Source organism: Podarcis gaigeae, assembly GCF_964106915.1.
Source record: "Podarcis gaigeae genome assembly, chromosome: 6".
Classification (NCBI taxonomy): Eukaryota; Metazoa; Chordata; class Lepidosauria; order Squamata; family Lacertidae; genus Podarcis; species Podarcis gaigeae.
In genome coordinates, this window is record NC_139682.1 from 97,589,276 (window position 1) to 97,610,642 (window position 21,367).

Here is a 21,367-nt window from a genome sequence, read left to right on the forward strand (position 1 = left end):
TTGTTCTCTCTCCCCACTTCAGCACCCCAAAAGCCACAATATCATGGCTTACAATCAGCTTCCAGCTTAAAATATACATGGCTTCCTGTTGTTTTGGATCTTCAGATGACGGGTGGTATACAAATATAATAAAGTAATCTTTAATGACAGATGTTATTTACCATATGGCTTTTACAAAGAACCTCAAGCTTGCTGGAGAATTAGGCATTCCCAAATCTTGAGCTAGGAAAGGGTGGAAGAGGTAAAATTGGCTCCTGGGATATAAAAAGGCAAGTAGGAAAACCATGTGGGATTATATATATATATATATATATGAACTGAGGAATTGCCTAGTTGCATCTCAGGCATTACGATATGCCATCTCTCCGTTCCCTTCCCTATCTGGTCTTCAGATCTTGCCTAGCCCTGAATTGTTTGGGAGTCTTCCCTGGCTTATCTCAATAAGATAACCCAGCATCCCTCAGCCTGGGTTTAAGTCTGCAGGAACTGCCTTTGAAGACAGATCAGGACTCTGCTGGGAATGAGCAGGTGGGCAATGCAGGCCTCTGTGCAAGAGATCTGGCCTGGGCCTCTCATCCACTTTGCTGACACAGGGGAAATGAAAGGGCTACGGGGACAGGATGTTCCTTCACTTCCTAGGATGCAGGTCCTGGCATTTCACAGCAGTGCCATGTGCTCTTAAAGGGAACCTATGCAGATGTGAGAAGCTTTGTGAGTGCTCATATTAAATGGAAATAAGAGCATCTGTAAGCCAGCAGGCACCTGGCAGGGGGGGAATGACTTCCTGGTTCTCATTATGCGCCATTTTACAATCAGGGAATGTATTATTGCATTCATTCAGATTTATTTCATCTGCATAACAATATTAGCATATGCTGATGTACAAAGCCAAAATCCTCCTATCTCTGAGCAGACTCTTCTTGAAGCTGCTTTAAATGTTCGGCTGTGTCTTAAATACAACCCTGACCTCACCTTCGCCAAAACTCTGATTGATTTTTTTGGGGGGTGGGGGTGGATCACAGATTGTTCCCAGTGTTGTAAACACATGACCAGGCCTTCTCTTGAAAAGAAAGAAGAGTGGTCTTTAGAGCAGGCACAAATCAATTTTTAACTTGCACAACATGTGCATTATTTATAATTCTGTGCATTTTTCCCTTCTGGTGTGAATTGGTGGAAAGTCGTCTCCTCTGGCTGCATTGAAAGAGTCTAGTGAATTTCCATCGCATAGGCAGCTTTTTTGAGACTTGAGCTGTATTTACAAACCAAATGAGAACAGGGTGAATTTTACCACTACTCTGTGTGTTTCTATTATGATTATAGGCACACGTTTTTTTCTGAGAAATGAGTTGTTATCGCAATTCCCACTTTGACCTCACTAATTTCTCAATGAGTCAGCTGCTTAGCTTGTGCCAAGCAGGTACACCTTATCATCAATATCACTCAGTATTTCCAAGGTCGGTCAATCTCTTAACAACAATCTCTCTAGACTTCTAGTGATGGAAAAAGGCTGGTGTTTCCTGTTCTCAGCTGTGAAGTAATTTCAGCACTTACAGTCATGGACAGCAAACAGCTCTTAACCTTCCTGCCCATGCATACAAACCCCATTTTAAAAAGCCTCTTCTTTTATACAGACCTCAAAGATACATATGCAAGATGACACTCACTGACCCTGGTTCTATATACAAAATAGCTATAATTGATTAGATTCAGCACACCATATCTACACAAATGCTTTTTAAAAGAGGGAAGGTGACACCACCCCCATTATCATCCTTTAATTCTCTTAAAATTGCATAGTATGGCCTCCAAAACTGAAGCAGCCATTGTGTATACATAGGATTGACACATACATACAAACACGAATGCAACACCACTGTCGATACAGAGACCAACAGCTGACACTCCAACCTGAGACTAGAGGTAGCCATTGGCATGAAACTCCCTCTTGAGGTTGTGATCCAAGATTTCAGACAGTCTCCCCCAACAAAAACTCATCGTATCTCCTAGTCTGCATACTCCGGTTTAATTCAATGTGCACAAGAGGGGGCAGGGCCATTTTGCACGGTATGGGGCTGTTCTGTGGGTATGCCAAAGATGTGAAGTATATCTCTAAGCATGTAAAGCCTGACTGCAACAAGTACATGTTTACAAACACACATTGTCACTCCAGTAGGCTTTTCCGCTTTCAGCTCTTGCCTGCAGAATGTACATCCCATGGCAAATCTGGCTCTCTGTATGACTGTACTGGATGGCATTCTCTGCCAGCACAGTGGCTAATAAAGGCGCTACCCCACTAAGAGAGGTAACCAGATCAGGAGGAGGAAGCTGGAGATCTCACATCCCTGGCTTTTCATTCACTGATTCAGTGGCAGGTGACGAGGCTGACATTTCCCAAGGAGAAGAGCTTCCCCATCCGCAAACAACAAGCTCTGCAAACGCCTTGCCTTTTGCTGCCACCAACCGCCCTCCCTTAGCTACCAGGCAAACCTCTCATTCATCCATCCATCCTCCTGCATATCCATCAGCCATCATCTCATCTTCTCCCACCAGCGCCGCCGCCGCCGCGCACACCCCACCCTCCTCCTCCCAAGCCTGCTCTCCCCCCCCCCCCATCTCCGCTCCGGCTGCTCCAACCCCCAGAAAACCTCCTCCAGAAGAACCCAACCACCAATGCATCACCTCTCTCACGCCCCTTCCTCGGGGAGCTCTGGCACTCCCGCTCGAAATAGCCCCACATTGTCTCTCTCCTGACGCCGCTACTAAACGCTCCCGATCCTGTTCCCCACGCACGCACCCACCCGCAAGCCAAGAAGCCCGCTAAGCTTTCCTGCGCCCCCTCCCTTAGGTCCAGAAGAGCCGCTGCCCCTCCCTTGCCTCGGCCGTCCCTGGGATGGCCCCAGGGCGCAAAACAGCTCTCCTGCCCGGCTCTGCAGCAGTTTGGTCCTAGCAAGAAAACCTCTCCTCCTCCAGATCTGCCAAGCCCGGCAAGAGGTCCGGCCAGCATCCACCACCCCACTCCTGGACCAGAGCCAGCAAAACAAGCAACGCCACCCTGGAAGAAAGGCAGGAGCCCCGCCAACCGGCAGAGCTGGGCGCGCAGAGGAGGGACTCACCAAACATCTGAATGTGCCCTTTGGTGATGGGGTTGAAGCTGCCGCAGGCCAGCAGGATAACGTGAGTCTTGGTCGTCTCGGTCATGGTGCTGCCGCCTCGCTCGCTCCCCTTTCTTGTGTGTCTCAATGGGTCTGCAGAGGGAGGGAAGGCTGCGCGCTCCCCGACGCAAGCAGCGCCCCTCCCCTCTGCGCTTAACGCATTGCGCGCCAGGCGGGAGTTGCTCGCTTCCCCAGGCCTCTGGGAGGGGCAGCACCGCTGCCTGAAACAGCCCTCTTAACTTAGTTTCTTTTCATAGCATCATCGAGGTGGAAGGGGCCCGAGGGACCCCTGCAACACAGCAATCTCAACACAGGGCAGAGTAGGCAAATAGGCAGAGTAGGCCTATGGGCCCCAAGCCTTTTCTGGGCCCTGTGACAACGGATCAAAATAAAATTGAATTGATCTTGAAATAAAATTGCTTTATTAAAATGGTTGGTTGGTAAAATCAAAAACATATTAGGAGATAATTTGCGAGCCCTGCCTCACCCCCACCTTGAGAGTTTGACTGCCTAGGGGCCTCAGCAGGGTTTAACCTGGCACTAACGTATTCCGTTTGAAACCAGACTGCACCCTGCTCAGCTTTGCCAATGTGCTAGCGGTTTTATTGCTTGTCAAGATTTCAGACACCACAGAAGCACACAGTTCTAGAGGTGCTGTGTCTCTCTCTGTGTGTATCTTACCTATAAGATCTAGTGGTGATGGAAGACAAGAGAGGAGGAGATGGGCACGAATTTAAGCCAATAAACAACAACCTTCATTACACTATTGTTGGGTTATATCTCAATCAGGTGATAAGCCTTTGTTCAGGCTGTATCACTTTAAACTGCTGGTGCAGACTCATATTCTTTTAATCATAGAATCATAGAGTTGGAAGAGACCACAAGGGCCATCGAGTCCAACCCCCTGCCAAGCAGGAAACACCACCAGAGCACTCCTGACATATGGTTGTCAAGCCTCTGCTTAAAGACCTCCAAAGAAGGAGACTCCACCACACTCCTTGGCAGAAAATTCCACTGTCAAACAGCTCTTACTGTCAGGAAGTTCTTCCTAATGTTTAGGTGGAATCTTCTTTCTTGTAGTTTGGATCCATTGCTCCGTGTCCGCTTCTCTGGAGCAGCAGAAAACAACCTTTCTCCCTCCTCTATGTGACATCCTTTTATATATTTGAACATGGCTATCATATCACCCCTTAACCTCCTCTTCTCCAAGCTAAACATGCCCAGCTCCCTTAGCTGTTCCTCATAAGGCATCGTTTCCAGGCCTTTGACCATTTTGGTTGCCCTCCTCTGGACACGTTCCAGTTTGTCAGTGTCCTTCTTGAACTGTGGTGCCCAGAACTGGACACAGTACTCCAGGTGAGGTCTGACCAAAGCAGAATACAGTGGCACTATTACTTCCCTTGATCTAGATGCTATACTCCTATTGATGCAGCCCAGAATTGCATTGGCTTTTTTAGCTGCCGCGTCACACTGTTGGCTCATGTCAAGTTTGTGGTCAACCAAGACTCCTAGATCCTTTTCACATGTACTGCTCTCAAGCCAGGTGTCACCCATCTTGTATTTGTGCCTCTCATTTTTTTTGCCCAAGTGCAATACTTTACATTTCTCCCTGTTAAAATTCATCTTGTTTGTTTTGGCCCAGTTCTCTAATCTGTCAAGGTCGTTTTGAAGTGTGATCCTGTCCTCTGGGGTGTTAGCCACCCCTCCCAGTTTGGTGTCATCTGCAAATTTGATCACGATGCCCTTGAGTCCATCATCCAAGTCGTTGATAAAGATGTTGAATAAGACCGGGCCCAAGACAGAACCCTGTGGCACCCCACTAGTCACTCTTCTCCAGGATGAAGAGGAACCATTGATGAGCACCCTTTGGGTTCGGTCAGCCAGCCAGTTACAAATCCACTGAGTGGTAGCATAGTCAAGACCGCATTTTACCAGCTTCTTTACAAGAATATCATGGGGCACCTTGTCAAATGCCTTGCTGAAATCAAGGTAGGCTACATCCACTGCGTTCCCTTCATCTTCAGGCTTGTAATTCTGTCAAAAAACAAGATCAGGTTCATCTGACATGACTTATTTTTCAGAAATCCATGCTGACTATTGGTGATCACAGCATTCCTTTCTAGGTGCTCACAGACTGTTTGCTTAATGATCTGCTCCAGAATCTTCCCTGGTATTGATGTCAGACTGACTGGGCGGTAATTATTTGGGTCCTCTCTTTTCCCCTTTTTGAAAATAGGGACAACATTTGCCCTCCTCCAGTCTGCCGGGACTTCGCCTGTTCTCCAGGAATTCTCTAAGATGACTGCCAGTGGTTCTGAGATCACATCTGCCAGTTCTTTTAATACTCTTGGATGCAGTTCATCTGGCCCTGGAGACTTGAATACATCTAGACTAGCCAAGTATTCTTGTACTATCTCCTTAGTTATTCTGGGCTGTGTTTCCTCTGCTGAATCATTTGCTCCAAATTCTTCAGGTCGGGCATTGTTTTCTTTATCGGAGAAGACTGAGGCAAAGAAGGCATTGAGGAGTTCAGCCCTTTCTGTGTCCCCTGTTTGCATTTCACCATCTTCTCCTCTGAGTGACCCCACTGTTTCTTTGTTCTTACTTTTGCTACGAACATACCCATAAAAGCCTTTTTTGTTGCTTTTAACCTCTCTAGCAAAGAGAGGTTCTTAACATCAGCAATACTGAATAGCTCAGTTGACTAGCATGTGGTGCTCATAATGGCAAGGTTGCAGGTTCAATCCTTGTATGGGAAGGCTGAATATCCCTGCATTTCAGGGGGCTGGACTAGATGTTCCTCAGGGTCCCTTCCAACTCTACAATTGTGTGATTCTATGAAAATCTCTACACATAGAAAACAAGCCTGTCAGGGAGATAGTGAGGGATCGCTGGTGCTGAATTTTCTTTGTGGAATGAATTCTTTTTTCCTTTGTTTTGCAGATAAGCATTTGAGGCTGAGACAGGGGGAGGGGGGCAGCTAGTGAGTTCACAGCAGAGGGAAGATTTGAACTGGGTACTTCTGCCTCTGCTCAAAAACCCAAATCTCTACACACCACTGTAGCCTGTTGCATATTAATAACTTTCTCTTTTGTTGTCACTTCCTGACGCCCTTAGTCTAGGCCAGGGATGGGGAACCCTTCTTCTGCCAAGGGCCGCAGTCCCTTTCGGTATTTCTCGAACTTGGGTCCCCAGCTGTTGCTGACCTACAACTCCCATCATCCATAGCTCACAGGACCAGCAGTGAGGGATGATGGGAGTTGTAATCCAGCAGCTAGAGAACCATGTCTGAGAAATTCTGAGAACTGTTGAGTACCACATCTTGGTAGCTTGGTTGGACTGAAGCCAGTGGTGGGTGGTTCCAGAGTAAAAAATGTCTCTCTTTCATACACCTCCCTTTCTCTCTCCCCCTCCCTCCCCATTTGCCACCCACATCTGCATGCACACTTGTGTGATTTGGCATTTAATCCTGAGTTCCCCAATGCTGTGTCCATAGTCACCCCAACTCCCTCAGACACACACCTTGGCACTTGTCTAGGCCCACTAAGCCTCCCAATTGGTGTGGTTGTTTTTTAATTGAGGTGGTTTTGCTATTGGGGGTTGTTTGGTGGGAGGCTTTGTTTATTTTGAGGGGTAGTGTTGCCTGCTTTTTCATCTGTACTTTGACCTTGCTTTGGGGGGGGGGTGTATTCGAGCATCACCAGCTTTTTTCCTGTGAAATGGACATATTGTGGTGCCCACAATGAGATGCTGGTACTCATACATTGGTAAAAGTGCCAGCATAAAAAAGCTACTGAGGCTTAGTCATGCTGGCCACATGACCCGGAAGCTGTACACCAGAGCGGTACCTATTGATCTACTTGCACTTTGACATGCTTTTGAACTGCTAGGTTGGCAGGAGCAGGGACCGAGCAACGGGAGCTCACCCCATCGCGGGGATTCGAACCGCCGACCTTTTGATCGGCAAGTCCTAGGCTCTGTGGTTTAACCTACAGTGCCACCCGCGTCCCTTTACCTTACCTCCCCTCTAAAAAGCAGGCTAGAAATCCAATGATAATAATAGCAACAATTTTGCATACCTTCTCAGAGCAAAACCTAAGAGGTGTTCTGCAATCTGTGTATGCCAAATCAGAGTCATTGCCCCCCACTCCAACCTTTTGACACAAAAGTATAACTTTGGATTCCCTGTCTTTGGTAGCAATGTGGTCTCCCATCTGCTGGATGAAGCTCTCTCAACCACAGACAACGACTGATTTGTCATGCAGATCCCTCTTTAGCATGGGGGGGGGGGGTTCAAACAAAAACTGCAAGTATCTCTTCCTTCAAATTTCCAAGCATAGAGCCTATAATGTTTATGCTGTAAGCAGCATCAACTCCTCCTCCACCAATCCTAGCATTGCTCTATTCTTTAAAAACAATAACAATAAAAAAATGCAGGCTTTTCATCTCTGAGAACAATAAAGATCTACATGGAGCTATTGATCTATCGTTTCCCCTTTATGGCTCTTATTCCAAATCAGCAAAATCCCTTTTTGCTTATTGGAAAGGCTGGGGTTGGGGTTTTCTTCTTCTCCATCCTGTTATTTTATAAGCTTTCCTTAGGGGCAACAGATCAGTGTCAGGAAACAGAAAGTCAAGATCATTTGCCCAAGCCAGAGAGTGTTATTAAACCCTCGGCACTGCATCAGAGGAATTCTGCTTTCTTCTTCTAAACCGATATTTCCATAGCTATTAAAGCTGAAAAGAAAATGGTTCTGTTTTAAAATGCTTGTGATGAGCTTTCATTGAATGGAGACTGCAAGCATGCACAGGGCAGGCAAAATGTTTTCAGATTTTCTTGTTCATTTTGAAGTTCCTTCAAAGCCTCAGAGATGAAGGAAGACATCCACCAACATGGTTTTTATTTCCAGATTGTGTCAGGGTTCGAGCAAGCTTAGCAGATCCTGAATCCAAGGTGCTCCATGCAGGGATTTATCCTGTGTTACACCACCAAGCTCTCTGGTCTGAGAAGAGACCTACCAGAATAACAGCCAGACTTACCAATGAAGGTTCTCAAGAGCTACAGGGCACCGGGCACTGCTTAACCCCTAAAAATCTATTTGTGAAGCTTGCTCCCTGGTCTGAACAACACAGGACTTTACTATTCCCTGTTATAGACTGTCCAGTTCAGTCCCACTCATCACAGCAGCTGCGTCTGACAGGTTCTAGAGAAGCGGACACGGAGCAATGGTTCCAAACTACAAGAAAAAAGATTCCACCTAAACATTAGGAGGAACTTCCTGACAGTGAGAGCTGTTCGACAGTGGAATTTGCTGCCAAGGAGTGTGGTGGAGTCTCCTTCTTTGGAGGTCTTTAAGCAGAGGCTTGACAACCATATGTCAGGAGTGCTCTGATGGTGTTTCCTGCTTGGCAGGGGGTTGGACTCGATGGCCCTTGTGGTCTCTTCCAACTCTATGATTCTATAATTCTATAATTCTATAATTCTAGAAAGTGGCAGCTATTATATGGGCTTCCATATAATACAGTGCTGTGTAGTTTAGCTAATATATAAAACTGTAGAGATGGAAGGGACTCCTGAGGATCATTAATCCAACCCCCAACTTTTCTAGTAGAATAATAACCAAAGCAGATTGCAATCAAGTACTACATACTACGTGATGCTTTTGAATTCTGGTGCTGGAGAAGACTCTTGAGAGTCCCATGGACTGCAAGAAGATCAAACCTCTCCATTCTGAAGGAAATCAGCCCTGAGTGCTCACTGGAAGGACAGATCCTGAAGCTGAGGCTCCAATACTTTGGCCACCTCATGAGAAGAGAAGACACCCTGGAAAAGATCCTGATGTTGGGAAAGATGGAGGGTGCAAGGAGAAGAGGACGAGATGGTTGGACAGTGTTCTCGAAGCTACCAGCCTGAGTTTGACCAAACTGTGGGAGGCAGTGGAAGACAGGAGTGCCTAGCGTGCTCTGGTCCAGGGGTTCACGAAGAGTCGGACACAACTAAACAACAACAACTACATAAACTAGCATATTTTTGCATACCATTTAGGGACTTACTAAAATTAGACATCTGGAAATGCTTTTGATTAATGGATTGATTAAATATAGCAAAGCAAAATGATAAAATTCTAGGGTTGCATAGCCAACAAGAGCAAGACTTCTGCAACTGAACTAACCATCCTCCTCTCTGCACTCTCCCCAAACCTGCTCTGTAGTGTCAGGGAAACCCCAGGAAAGATTTGGAGGGCACAAACTGGAGGGAGAGAAAGGGGAACTGGAGGGAGAGAAAACAGCAATCCTTGCAAGAATGGAACAATAGCAATAATTAAAACAGGAGGGCAGTGACAATAACACTTTGGAAAACATCATCATATTATATATGCTCTCTCAGGAAGCTGTAAACGGTGCATGCTCCAAATCCACCCTCTTTTCTGGAGGCAGTTCTGTTGGCCATTTTGCTTCAAACTTAATTGAGTTTTGGGGAACAAACATAAGACGACCCCTTCTTCTGGAAGCCAATGTAAATGTCCTAAAGTAGTCAGGTTTTATTCATTGCAGAGATCCACCCTTTCCTCTCTATTATCTGTCCATTGTTTGCCTGATACGTTTTACAACTGTGTGCATTAATTGCACACATGTAGCTCTTTGGTTACAGGTATGTTTGTTGGCCAATATGGGGCAATCTATGTTTGGTTGCATGGCTATTTCAGCAAAGAAGCATTTTCCTTCAAGAAAGCTTATAGCACTTGAACCACATCTGAAGTTCCCTCAGAGGAAGGGGACAGTTTGGCAAACATCAAACCTGTTACTGGTTGTGGTTGAGATCTTTCCATCAGTCTGGAGACCCAGCTGCATGGCCAGTCCATTGAAGCCTGTCTGCTCACTAGCAATAGGTGCAATGTGTGGCTGTCTAACAGCCTCACAACATGCAATTGCAAATGAAACACCTCATCCTAACCCTTGCATTTTCAGTTTCAGGAGTGGACCTTTGCAAATCATCATACTTGCTCAGCTGAAATAACATCAGAGGCCTAGCATTGTTGAAGCAATACTGCAGCTGCAACTGGAGCTGTTCGCGCTACTGATTACAGCACCTGCTGCAGCATTGTGATTTTGCTGCCTCAAGCCAGCTTATCCCAAACTACAGCTTCACCCTGGTTGACCCTCATCAACAGCTTCACTGAAGATACCGCCAAATAACTGAGTTGACACCATAGCATACTGCCAGGCAGAATCTGTAGTCTGCATGAACTCTGGTATTGGAAATTACACACACGCAAACGTGTGTGTGTGTGTTTAGAGAGCAAACACATACACAAACAGGCTTACAGTCCATCTGTAATACTATCACTAAATAACAATAACTTAAATAATTACAAAATCTAAAGGTGTCATCTAAATTATCAAGAAAAAAATTAATTGATCAAAGTAATTATTCAAAAAATGCATCAATCATATATACTAAAAATGGTTGGAGGGAGGAGAGAGTTGAAAGAGAGATTCATACTAACAAGCAGCAGAGTTAAGCACAATGGCAATTGCTCCAAGCACATTTAAACTTGAGTAGATTTGCATCTGCCCTAGTCCACCTTTAAAGAAATGTTCCCCACTAAAATACTTAGGCTGGAATAAATCACAGACACCTAGCTTTACAAATAAGTGAATGTTTTATTCACAGCAAACAAGTCTCCATTTACTAGCAATAAAATGAAGAAGAAAAATGTTCCAAATGGCTTAAAAAGTAAAGTACTTGGTTTTCTTACAAAACGATCAGGCAATCTTTTACAGATGCAGGTTGTAAAATCTCAATTTTTAAAGAGATTTAGTTCATTTGCAGGATCAGCAGAGCTGGGAGCCAAAGCCACATGACTCCTGCTTTTATTATTTCAGGAAGCCCAAAGGGGGAAAACTCCATGAGAGGTCCAGAGAATGGGCCTTTTCTGATGGGGCTCCCTGTTTGTGAAATACTCTCCCCCGGGAGGCTTGCTTGGAGCCATCATTATATATCTTTAGGCACCAGGCAAAAATTTTCCTCTATAACCTGGCCTTTGACCTTTGACTATCTGTGGCTTTTTAGAAGTGAGCGGGATATTTTTAATGTATTTCTCTTTTGGTTTTATTGTTATCTATGTGGGGTTTAATGTCTATTTGTTTAGTTGTAAATTGCTTTTGGTTACCCTGGGCAATAAAAAGTGACTGACAAATTTAATAAATAAATTAAAAAACAATTCAAATCAATTTTCAAAAAAAAAAAGGGTAAATAACGTTCTCTATTCAGTCTCTGTATGCCACTTATGACTATTTAGCTCTATCCTGTCCTCCTTCCGTTGTCAGACGGGGGGTGGGGGGGTAGGAAGGAACAAGTTTTCTTTCTTTGCTTCCGGACTCATTCTTCTGCAGTATAGAAAATACTGAAGAACAGGGGGCCTTTTACGAGCTGGGATTCATAGCATCTCTTTTGTCTCCTTGACAAGCTTCTTCAGAAAACTTAGGGTGTCTGATGGTTCCCAAGCCTTGCTTGAATAAACTCTGTAGGCTGAAGGCTGTTGACAGAGAGTTGTGAAAGACTTTGCATATTTCAAATTTACCAAAATTAAAAGATGGGAAATGATGCACAAAGCTCTTGTACATGCAAAGCACAGCAAGCTGTTTGTAAGCATCAGCCAGGCCTCTTCTAAATGCGGCATTTAAGCTAAGCTTGATTGGAGGGCAATTTACAAAACGCTCTCAGGAACAGCAGTGATATTAGGGTTATAAATATCTGTTGGTCTTTCATGGGGGGGGCATGGATCCATAGGCAAAGACAAATGTTGCAAGGCACACAAAGAAGCACATTCAAACACTAAATGCTGAAAGCCTACATATTCAAAGTCGAAAACATGAGATCACAATAATATTTTGTGCATTTCAAGAGGCCAAACATTTTCTGGTGCATTTTCATTTCAAAAGCTGACAAATAACAACTTACTCCATAATTATAAATGTACCTTTATAAAGGTCATCTCTTTCTTTTGAGTCGGCTACTATCAACATGTTGATGATGGTGAGCTCTATTTTCACCAGTGAAAGGATCCAGGAGCAGATGTCTTGATCTTAAAACAGTGTATGGCAACAATGGGTGCAGAGAATCAGATGAAAGCTGTATTCAGACGAGAGAGAAGACAGGCTAGTGGGGAATTCTGATTCTATGGGGAGCTGAATTTACCTGTGATGAATGGAATATTACCAGGGTACCCTTAGACCAGGAATGAGAAATCTGTGGCTCTCCAAATGTTGGACTTCATGTCTCACAATTCCTAACTACTGGCCATGTTGCTCTCTCCCCTTCCCTGCAGAGAAAATGGAACCATGTGATTGTTTAACACACCATTCATATGCATCTTCGTTTTAAAATATAATTCACACATACCATATTCCATACGAGCTTCTTCTGAGCAACAACCGAACATTGCTAAATGGTTCTCTGAGAGTTCCACCACAAGCTCAGTTCTCAGTTTGTTGCGGTGATATGAATGCCCAAGTATGGCGTGCTGCTCAGCCATTTCAGCCATCTTGGACATAATGACCACATAAGGAAAATAATTGCCCCGAACATTTTTGTGAGCTCAGCTGTTATTTGTACTCACATGAGCCCAGGACTTTCAGCCCAAGTCGGCTGTGGCACAAATAGCAAATTGAATAGGAGCAAAGGGCAAATGAGACCAAAAGCAATGAAACAGAAAGAAATTATACCTCGTGATAGTCTTGTAACCTGAAGAGGGGACCTGAAGTTCACAGTCTAATACTATGTAGGTCATCTAATTACTTTTTCCAATTTAATCTTTAAAAACAAGGCCTGGACCTCTGTAGTACTGGTGAACAACACCCTACATCACTGTCAGGAGTAAAGTAGAGATAGTTCTGTATTTATTTATTTCACAAATTAGGAAATGCTGCCAGCCACCCCAATCCCTGCCGAATGAGGCTGTGAAAGCAATGGCGGTTCAATCTAGCTATGCCAGCCAAAGCTAGTTCCCAGCATACAGCTACCCATCCATTGTGGCCAAGGAAGAGAAGCAATTCAAAGTGAGGGTTTTCACCTATAAAGCCTTAAATGGCTCAGGACTGCAATACCTCAAGCACCACCTCTCCCCATATAAATTGACCCAGACCCTGCAATCAACATCCGAGGCCAATCTATGTGTACCCCCTCCATGAGAAGTCCAGAGGGAGACGACATGACAAAGGGTCTTTTCTCTGGTGGCTCACCACTCGTTGAACGCTCTCTCCAAGGAAACTCCCCCTGATGCAAGATGCCTTAGGACAGTCGTTTTCCTGGGAGATACAGGAGGGACAATATCCCAATGGCCCTTTTTCCCAGTATACACCGTTGAGTATACTGTAACTTTAATTATGCCCAGGCAGTATACTGTTTCCATACAAACATGTTCCCTTGCAACATGTTGACAGAATGCTGGTACAGTAGCCGGCTTGTATTCGATCACGGCTGAACTTTCTTGACTTTCTGGCAAGCACATGCACAAATACAGACACATAGCATAAATCTAGGTCTTAGATCTGCCACTGCAATTTTGCCCACCAACATCCTTCCTATTTGCCCCAAGCCAGGATATAGATACTCAAACCCAGCCATATGCATTTGGGGAATGAAACAGGAGGAAACCCGAGGTGCCCTTAGGTACTGGGGCCACCTGCAGGGCTACAATCAGAAGACAACGATCATGTTTAGTTTGCTGTTTCAGATTCACACACATGTGGTGCTGCATACGATTGCCGGATGGCCCCGATTTATTTATTTTTTAAAGAAAGGTTAGCTCTTCTTACACAACGCACCCAAAAGCACAAAATAAAACCTGGCCACAGATTTGTAGACACAAATAACTTGGTGTGTGAGAAGGCACCTGAAGTGGCTCACCTGACCATCTCCCAAGCAGTGCCTGTTCAGGTTGTACAGAATAGGAGACTCTCGGTGACCACTCTTCCCCTTTTCAGAGTTGGCCCCAGCGGCGTGTGGTGAATTTTTTCATAGGGGAATCGTTAGGGCCAGTGTCATGACGTCACAACGTTGTGCCCATGAGCATTGTGCCTCCCGCTCTAAGCCAGGCAGAAGCTTCCAGGGCTTTGGGAAGGAGGCTCTAAGACTTTAATACTTTAATTTACCGGGAATGTTTAGAAGAGTAGCCTAGTCACCTAGTCCACTGACAGCACACCACTAGTCAGCCCAATGTATTTTGCAGACACGGCCCACCAGCTGAGATCTTCGTAGGAGGTCTGATCTGTGTACCAGCAGTAACAGAAGTTAGCTTGGTGGGTTTGAGGGACTGGGCCTTCACCATCGTTGGCCTGTTCTTTTCCTCTTCTCAGTGAATAGTGAAAACCATCTTCTTCCTTTGGCCTTTTTAGGATAACTGATTACTTTTGATATGGTGGTGTTTTATCTTCCTCTTCATTTTAAGAAAAAAAAACTTGCTTCTGTGTTTTAATTCCTACACATCACTTGGAAGGGGTGGGTGGGTAACTGAAATGCAGGTGAAAGACAAATGTTTACTTATTTATCAATGTACCTTGTGCCATCCTTTTGTGAGTTTCCCAATGTTCACTCCACAATGTTGGCTGATATTGTCAGGGAAATACACAAAATACTGAAGCCACAAGGAGTCCACCAATTTTGTGAGCCCCTCCCAGACTCAGGCTATATATCCTGTAATCACACCCTAGGTCACACCTGATAGGCTAATTCAAACTTTCTCTCTGGAGCCTGATTGGACAACTCCAATGGCCAATCAGATGCTACATTCTAAAACCCTCCCAGCCTATTATTCTAGGATCCAAACTCCAGACATAACTCTTACAAACCTACCAAAGGTCAGAATTGTGTGCTTTTCCATTCTGCAAAAGTTGTACAGGCAGTAAAACTTAGCTTAGTTACATTGGTGGAAGTTCCTAAATCATTGGTCTAGGAACTCAAAAGTGGCTTGTAAGAGCTATGCGGTCTGAGCTGGAGCAACAACAATAGACTTGATTACCTTCCCCCCAAGGTGAAGGGGAGTGAGGTAGCTAAGCCTGGCAGGACAGCTTACTCCATGGCATTAACCCCTTCATGCATTAGACTTAAGCATGTAGGTTATATGAGACTGGTTATCTCAACAGCAAACCCTTTGGAACATGCAGGAGATTTGTAGGAAAAGCAGGGTCCTGCTCAACCTCAACCTTTGGCACAGCCAAAGACAGTGTGAAATATGGCAGTATCCTCTCCTTCATCACATTTTCTTCAATTCACAGAAAACTTAGGGGAAGGACAGTTGCTCTACTGCCTACCTGATGAGTGAATTTGTAGAACCCTGGATATTACAACATGGAGTGAATGATCCTAAACTTTTCTGGAAAGATGGGGAGAATGACTCATGTAATTTTCAGCTGCTACATAGTGGTTTGTGGAAACTGACCTTTGTTCTTGCCCATTTATTCTTGGGAATCTTACCACCCTCCTACTTTCCTGACATTTCCAAGCTATAACAGTGGAGTCAGAAAGTAAAAATCCCTGGACACATTCATGTATGGTCTCCCCGACTGTGAGTCAGAAGTACTGTTATCAGACTTTTTTGAACAAAGCCCCACTGACTCATGACTTTAGCTTCAAGCAGTGGGCTGCTCTTTTCCAACCTCTTTTCCATTTAACACCTGATGCTAAACCTGTAATAGGTGGTGAGCTTCTCCACCAACCTTTGAATTGGGGGAAAAAATTGTGTGTTTCATCATTATAGGAGAAAACCCCAAAGCACTAATTATTACTAATATCCACTTTTACTTATTTGTCATTGAGTGAAAGGGCAAACATTAAATATGAGCTAAAATTATTGTTTTGACTTTAGGAATGCTTCCAGGTTCTGCCCTTGGCTGATTAATTTGATGCTAGGGAGACTATCTCTACAGGCTTGTGCCAGTATAATAATATTCCAACAGGAACTAGTTCAGTATTTTCATCAATGGTGAGACAAAAGCTCCTGTTCTTTGGTCCCAACATTTAATATTCAGATGTATACAGCTTTGAACATGAGATTCCATATAGCTATCACAGCTAATAGCCATTGATATGCTTATGGTCAATTAATGTATTGAATTCTTTTAAAATATTTTATTTTAAAGCAACACACATTCTGAATTCTTTGAGTTAATTGTGTTGTGTGAAGTACGTTATTTTTACCATACCAGAGCCTATTTGAAATCATATGTATTAAGTGACTGAGACTCATATTATGGGAGATAAATTTAAAAATTTAAAAATTGTCCAGTAGCATCTTGGAGACCAACTAAGTTTGTTCTTGGTGTAACAAGTCACCAGACCCTTATATACAGTGGGAGGGTGGGGTGGGATTTTTATCAGAAGGGTAGTAGGAGATGGGTATGGTAAACCTGTTGATGACTGTTATACAAGGGTCTGGTGATTTCTGTTTCAGTGTATCTGAAGAAGTGTGCATGCAGATGAAAGCTTATACCCAGAACAAACTTAGTTGGCCTCTAAGGTGCTACTGGAGAATTTTTTAATTTTTTATTTATTTCGACTGCATCAGACCAATACTGCTACCTACCTGAATCTATTATGGGAGATCCTACTGAAAAATACTAACATTGGTTTTTAATATGCATTTACACATTAATTTTCTTTTGTTCATTTCAGAATTGTAGAGTTCACATCCTTTGAAAAAGATTAGCCATACACTACATTGGGAATAAAGGATACACTCTTTTTATACAGCTACTGTTGTGGTGGTTGTTATTGTTATCCTTGCAAACGTTTTAGAAAAGTTTGATCCCTCTTCTTGTTATGGTTGCAAAACAAACCTAGTTTCTGATCATGCAAAATCTGTATTTGGATGGATTCCTTGCATGCATTCACTAAATAGTTTATCCATGCTATCCCATTGATCTAGCCTGGTGTGGCAGCAGGACCTGAAACTGCAATGCATCATCCAGATTTAATTGATTTAACTTAGCTGAATTTTAGGGTAGCCACCTACAGAGTGAAGACAGGAGTGCCTGGCATGCTCTGGTCCATGGGGTCACGAAGAGTTGGATACGACTGAATGACTAAACAACAGCAACAACAACCTACAGAGTGCCAACAAATAAATTGGGTGGAAATATTTGCTTAAAATTTGCATAATCTAATTTTTTTTTGGGGGGGGGGAATACTAAATAGAAATACAATGCATCTTACCAAGTGGGGAAGACTGTGACCTGTGTGCCTGCTCTGTCCAAGTGCTCACTGCTGATGGGCACTTCAATGACCCTGCTCTCCCTTCTGATGCCCATTTATCTTTAAACAGGACTTTGACCAGGCAGCTCTTCAAATGAGAATAAGATTGGGAGAATAGAGACTCTGCTCTTAGAGCCCTTTAAAAAGGCTTGTCATCTGTAAAGTATGGTACAGGACCACCCTGCAAAATGTAAATGGGAGTCATTATTATTCTCCTGGTGTGGAGGCAGGCTTCAAACTGGGACCAATCTCCATAGCAAAACAGAAGCTAAAGGACTCAAAACTATGCACTGTTGCTCAGTAAATTGCTACTGGGTCATAAAACACATTCCAGTGGGCATGGATCCCCATTTCGCACTTGAGTGTAGACCGCTGGAGTTCAACTGGCGATAGAAACATTTAGAGTGCATTGATGGGGGAATTTTTATGGCACAATGTTCCAAAGTTCAGTGGCCCGGAGTTTACATTTTCTCTCATATATACTCACAGTCCTTCTGAAGATCTGACTTCAGGTAATGGAATAGCATATTTCAACATTTCAGAAATTATGCCCTTTTTAGTGGCACAAATAAGTTCCAAAATCACAGCTGGAATTTAATTGGCTTTCTAAGGGTTTGAGAACAACTAGCAATAATAACCCTCTGTATTGATATTGCCCAAGTTCAGCAACTGATGCCTGATCAGCAAATTCTTATGCCATCTTATGAATTTTCACCAGAAGTAATTAAAGCTGTCTTCATACAGGATTATGTGATATTGTGTAAACTATAATAGAACTTTATTTTTAATTACAGCTATATTAGGAATACAGAAGCAGTTGTAAAGCATGGAATGGGGGGGATGTTAATTGTGTGCTAAACAATTGGTGTAATACACATGGCCATCTGGCCCCCTCCTTCTGCACCCCAGCCCAGGTCCTGATCATGCCACATACACCCCACAGCTATTTAGAGTGTGTGTGGGGGGGGGAATGGACTTCCAAATTAGCACCGCGTTTTGCTTGGCCCTGAGTAGAAAAGGGTGCATGCAAAGTGTGCCTTGGGTTGGCAGAGTTCTCTCTTCAATGGAGACTTACATGTTAATTAGGAACAGACTGCTCCCTGCTGAAATGCAGCTATAGAGAAATGTGCACATATTGAATTTCCACCTGCCAGGCTACAGTCCCTCGGAGGAAGGTGTTATGTGTTGGAGTTCTCACCCTGGCCACCAGGGGTGTTGTCCTGGTCACTGGCCACTCAGGTCCACGTCAGTTAATTTAGGCTGGAAACCCCGGGGTGTTCTTGTTACAATGTTGACAGCCGGCTGCCTATAAAAGCAGGCTGGCTGAGCTGTTCAGTTCAGTTCCAGCTTACTCTAAAGAACCACTTGGAGAAATCTCTGTGTCGTCTGCCATCTCCACCCACTACTTAATAGAAGGGATGGCAACCCCAGTATGACTCTTCTTGTTCCACCTTATACATGCTTAGTCAGAATAAGGCTCCATCTGCACTATACATTTAAAGCAGTGTAAATGCTGAACAGTCATGGCTTCCCCCAATAAATCCTGGGAAGGGTCATTTGCTAAGGATGCTGAGAGGCCCCTATTCCCCTTACAGAAATCTGTTTCTGGGATATTGGATATAGAAGGCCAGACCAAGCATCCCTGTTGAATGGTCACTTTAAAATGTGAAGGTTCATTATTGTTTCACAAGTTGTGTATGTCTTTAAGGGCCAGGGCAGATAACGAGACCCAGTCTTGCAGTTGTGAAACATAGCAGGTGCTGCTAAGTTGAGTTAATTAAGCTGTGTCAGCAATTGGGTGTAGTATATAAGGAGCAGCACCTAGCTCTCTAATCACCCTGGGGGATGGGTTGGTGGTTGGGTTATGTTTGTTGTTGTTATTATCTTTAGTGTAAAAGGAGTTTTGTCTTTGCTATTAAAACCTTGTTAAATCCGCCTCTGGTATTCTGCTCATATTGCTTGCATTTTATTTTCAAGTGAGAGGCAATTACATCACGTAAAAGCCTCCTACATGCTTGATTTCCCCCTTCTAACATCAGCTTGGAGAGGACTGCCAGTCAGTGTAGACAATATGGAGTTGGGTGGACCAATGGTCAGACTCAGTGTAAGGCAACATCCTGGATTCCTAACCACCACCATCATATGGGTAACTATTATCTCACTGATTAAATCCTCTTCCCCAACGCGAGGATCCCAAAATGTGCACACATGCCTGTCTACCCAGAGTGACTTGCCCAAAGCCACACAATGAGTCTTTGGCAGAAGTGGGGGCTAAGCCAAGGTCTCTCTCATTTAAGTCCAGCTTCACATTCAATGTGATTTTTAGTCACATAGCTAAACTCACCCTAGCTCTCCCTTTTCACCATCTCTTTAATGAGCTTTGTGATTCATATTAAGTCAGGTATTCAGCCTTGTAGGCATGCTTAGTCTCACATGAGAAAGGGAAGATGACTCCCTTTTGCAATGAAGGATTTTGAAATGAGACACGGATCGCCTTTCAGTGTGAAATCACTCCCAGGGAAAGTGCAATATACCGGTAGCTTGTGTACCAAGGAGCTGCTCATGTCCCACATTAAAACTATGACACAGCAGAAAGCATTTCCTGACTCAGAGAGAAAAGTATTGAAGTTTTGTGGGGGGGGTTTTGCTTCTGGACGCTCTCTGCACTAATAAGAAGACATGAATCCAGAGCCATCTGTAGAGTTGTTGAGAATGCTGATTAAATTTAAGGAGTGTCTATAATTTGCTGTTAAAATGGAATACACAAGATGAAACGGTTAAATCGGCTATGATAAAATGGGCACAGGACATTGGGTACAATATTATGTTTGCAGACTGGGAAAGGTTATGGACCACCGGTCTGAAATTCACGGCATGTAATTCCTTGAAAGAAAATATTATGAAAATGATATATAGGTGGTACAAGACCCCAGTCAAGCTTGCAAAAATATACCATTTGTCTGATAATAAATGTTGGAAATGTAAAGAAACAGAAGGAACATTCTTTCACCTCTGGTGGACCTCCCCTAGAGTCAAGGCTTTCTGGGAAATGATATATAATGAGTTGAAAAAGGTATTTAAGTATACCTTCCCTAAGAAACCAGAGGCCTTTCTTTTAGGCATCGTCGGCCAGAGGGTGTTAAAGAAGGACCGAACATTTTTTATGTATGCAACAACAGCAGCAAGGATACTCGTCGCCAAGCACTGGAAAACCCAAGATTTACCCACACTGGAAGAATGGCAGATGCAACTGATAGACTATATGGAGTTAGCAGAAATGACCGGCAGAATCCAAGACCTGGGAGAAGAGGCCGTGGAGGAGGACTGGAAGAAATTCAAGGACTATTTACAAAAATATTGTAAACTGTATGAGTGTTGAGAAAGATGCAAGATTATAAATAATATGGCACCATTAAATTAGTTGAAAGGAATATGAAGATAAGTGAAAATATATGAAAAGTTAGACTTTGGTTAAATAATATGTTAAAATTAAGCTTTTAAGATTGGGGTAAAATTATTTAACGTTTGGGACATAATATCTGAAAGTTATAAAATAAGAATTGAAACAAGGTGATAAATTGCTGGACAAATTTTGATAAACTTGGAACGCAGGAATGAGAGACGTGAGGAAGTCCAATGAAGTGAAGAAAGTATGGTTATTGTAAAGTTATATGTCATTTTGTTTGTTTTTTATATTGTATTAAGAAAATATTGAATAAATATCTTATAAAAAAATAAATTTAAGGAGTGTCATTAATATGTCATTTAATAATAAATTGATTTAAACCTGCAAATACTTAGTTGTTTTGCTTATTTAAGGGTTTATAAACCACTTTTGAGGCCCATGATCTGCATAGTGATTACAATACAGTATAAAGAAAGTAGAAATCCAAGTCCCAAACAATGCAGTGTATCAATAGAGACTGGCTTGCCTCTTGCCTGAGACTACCTAGTGAGATCA

General features: G+C 43.4%; 1 protein-coding gene across 4 annotated transcripts in view; it reads right to left on the reverse strand.

Annotated features, from left to right (window-relative positions):
* The window catches only part of NMNAT2 (nicotinamide nucleotide adenylyltransferase 2), a 72,772-nt gene extending 55,171 nt beyond the window's left edge, over positions 1-17,601 (reverse strand). Inside the window, exons 1-3 of one of the 4 annotated variants that reach the window (XM_083743988.1) lie at positions 17,368-17,601; positions 12,376-12,473; positions 12,137-12,288 (exon numbers count right to left, since the gene is read on the reverse strand). In XM_083743988.1, coding sequence (XP_083600114.1) covers positions 12,137-12,182 — 46 coding nt within the window. In that variant the 5' untranslated portion in view covers positions 12,183-12,288; positions 12,376-12,473; positions 17,368-17,601. Of the gene's footprint in view, positions 1-3,113; positions 3,268-12,136; positions 12,478-17,367 lie in introns of those variants that run through there. The other 3 variants (XM_083743989.1, XM_083743986.1, XM_083743987.1) reach the window with 3 other exon arrangements.
* Between the last annotated feature and the right edge of the window lie 3,766 nt (positions 17,602-21,367).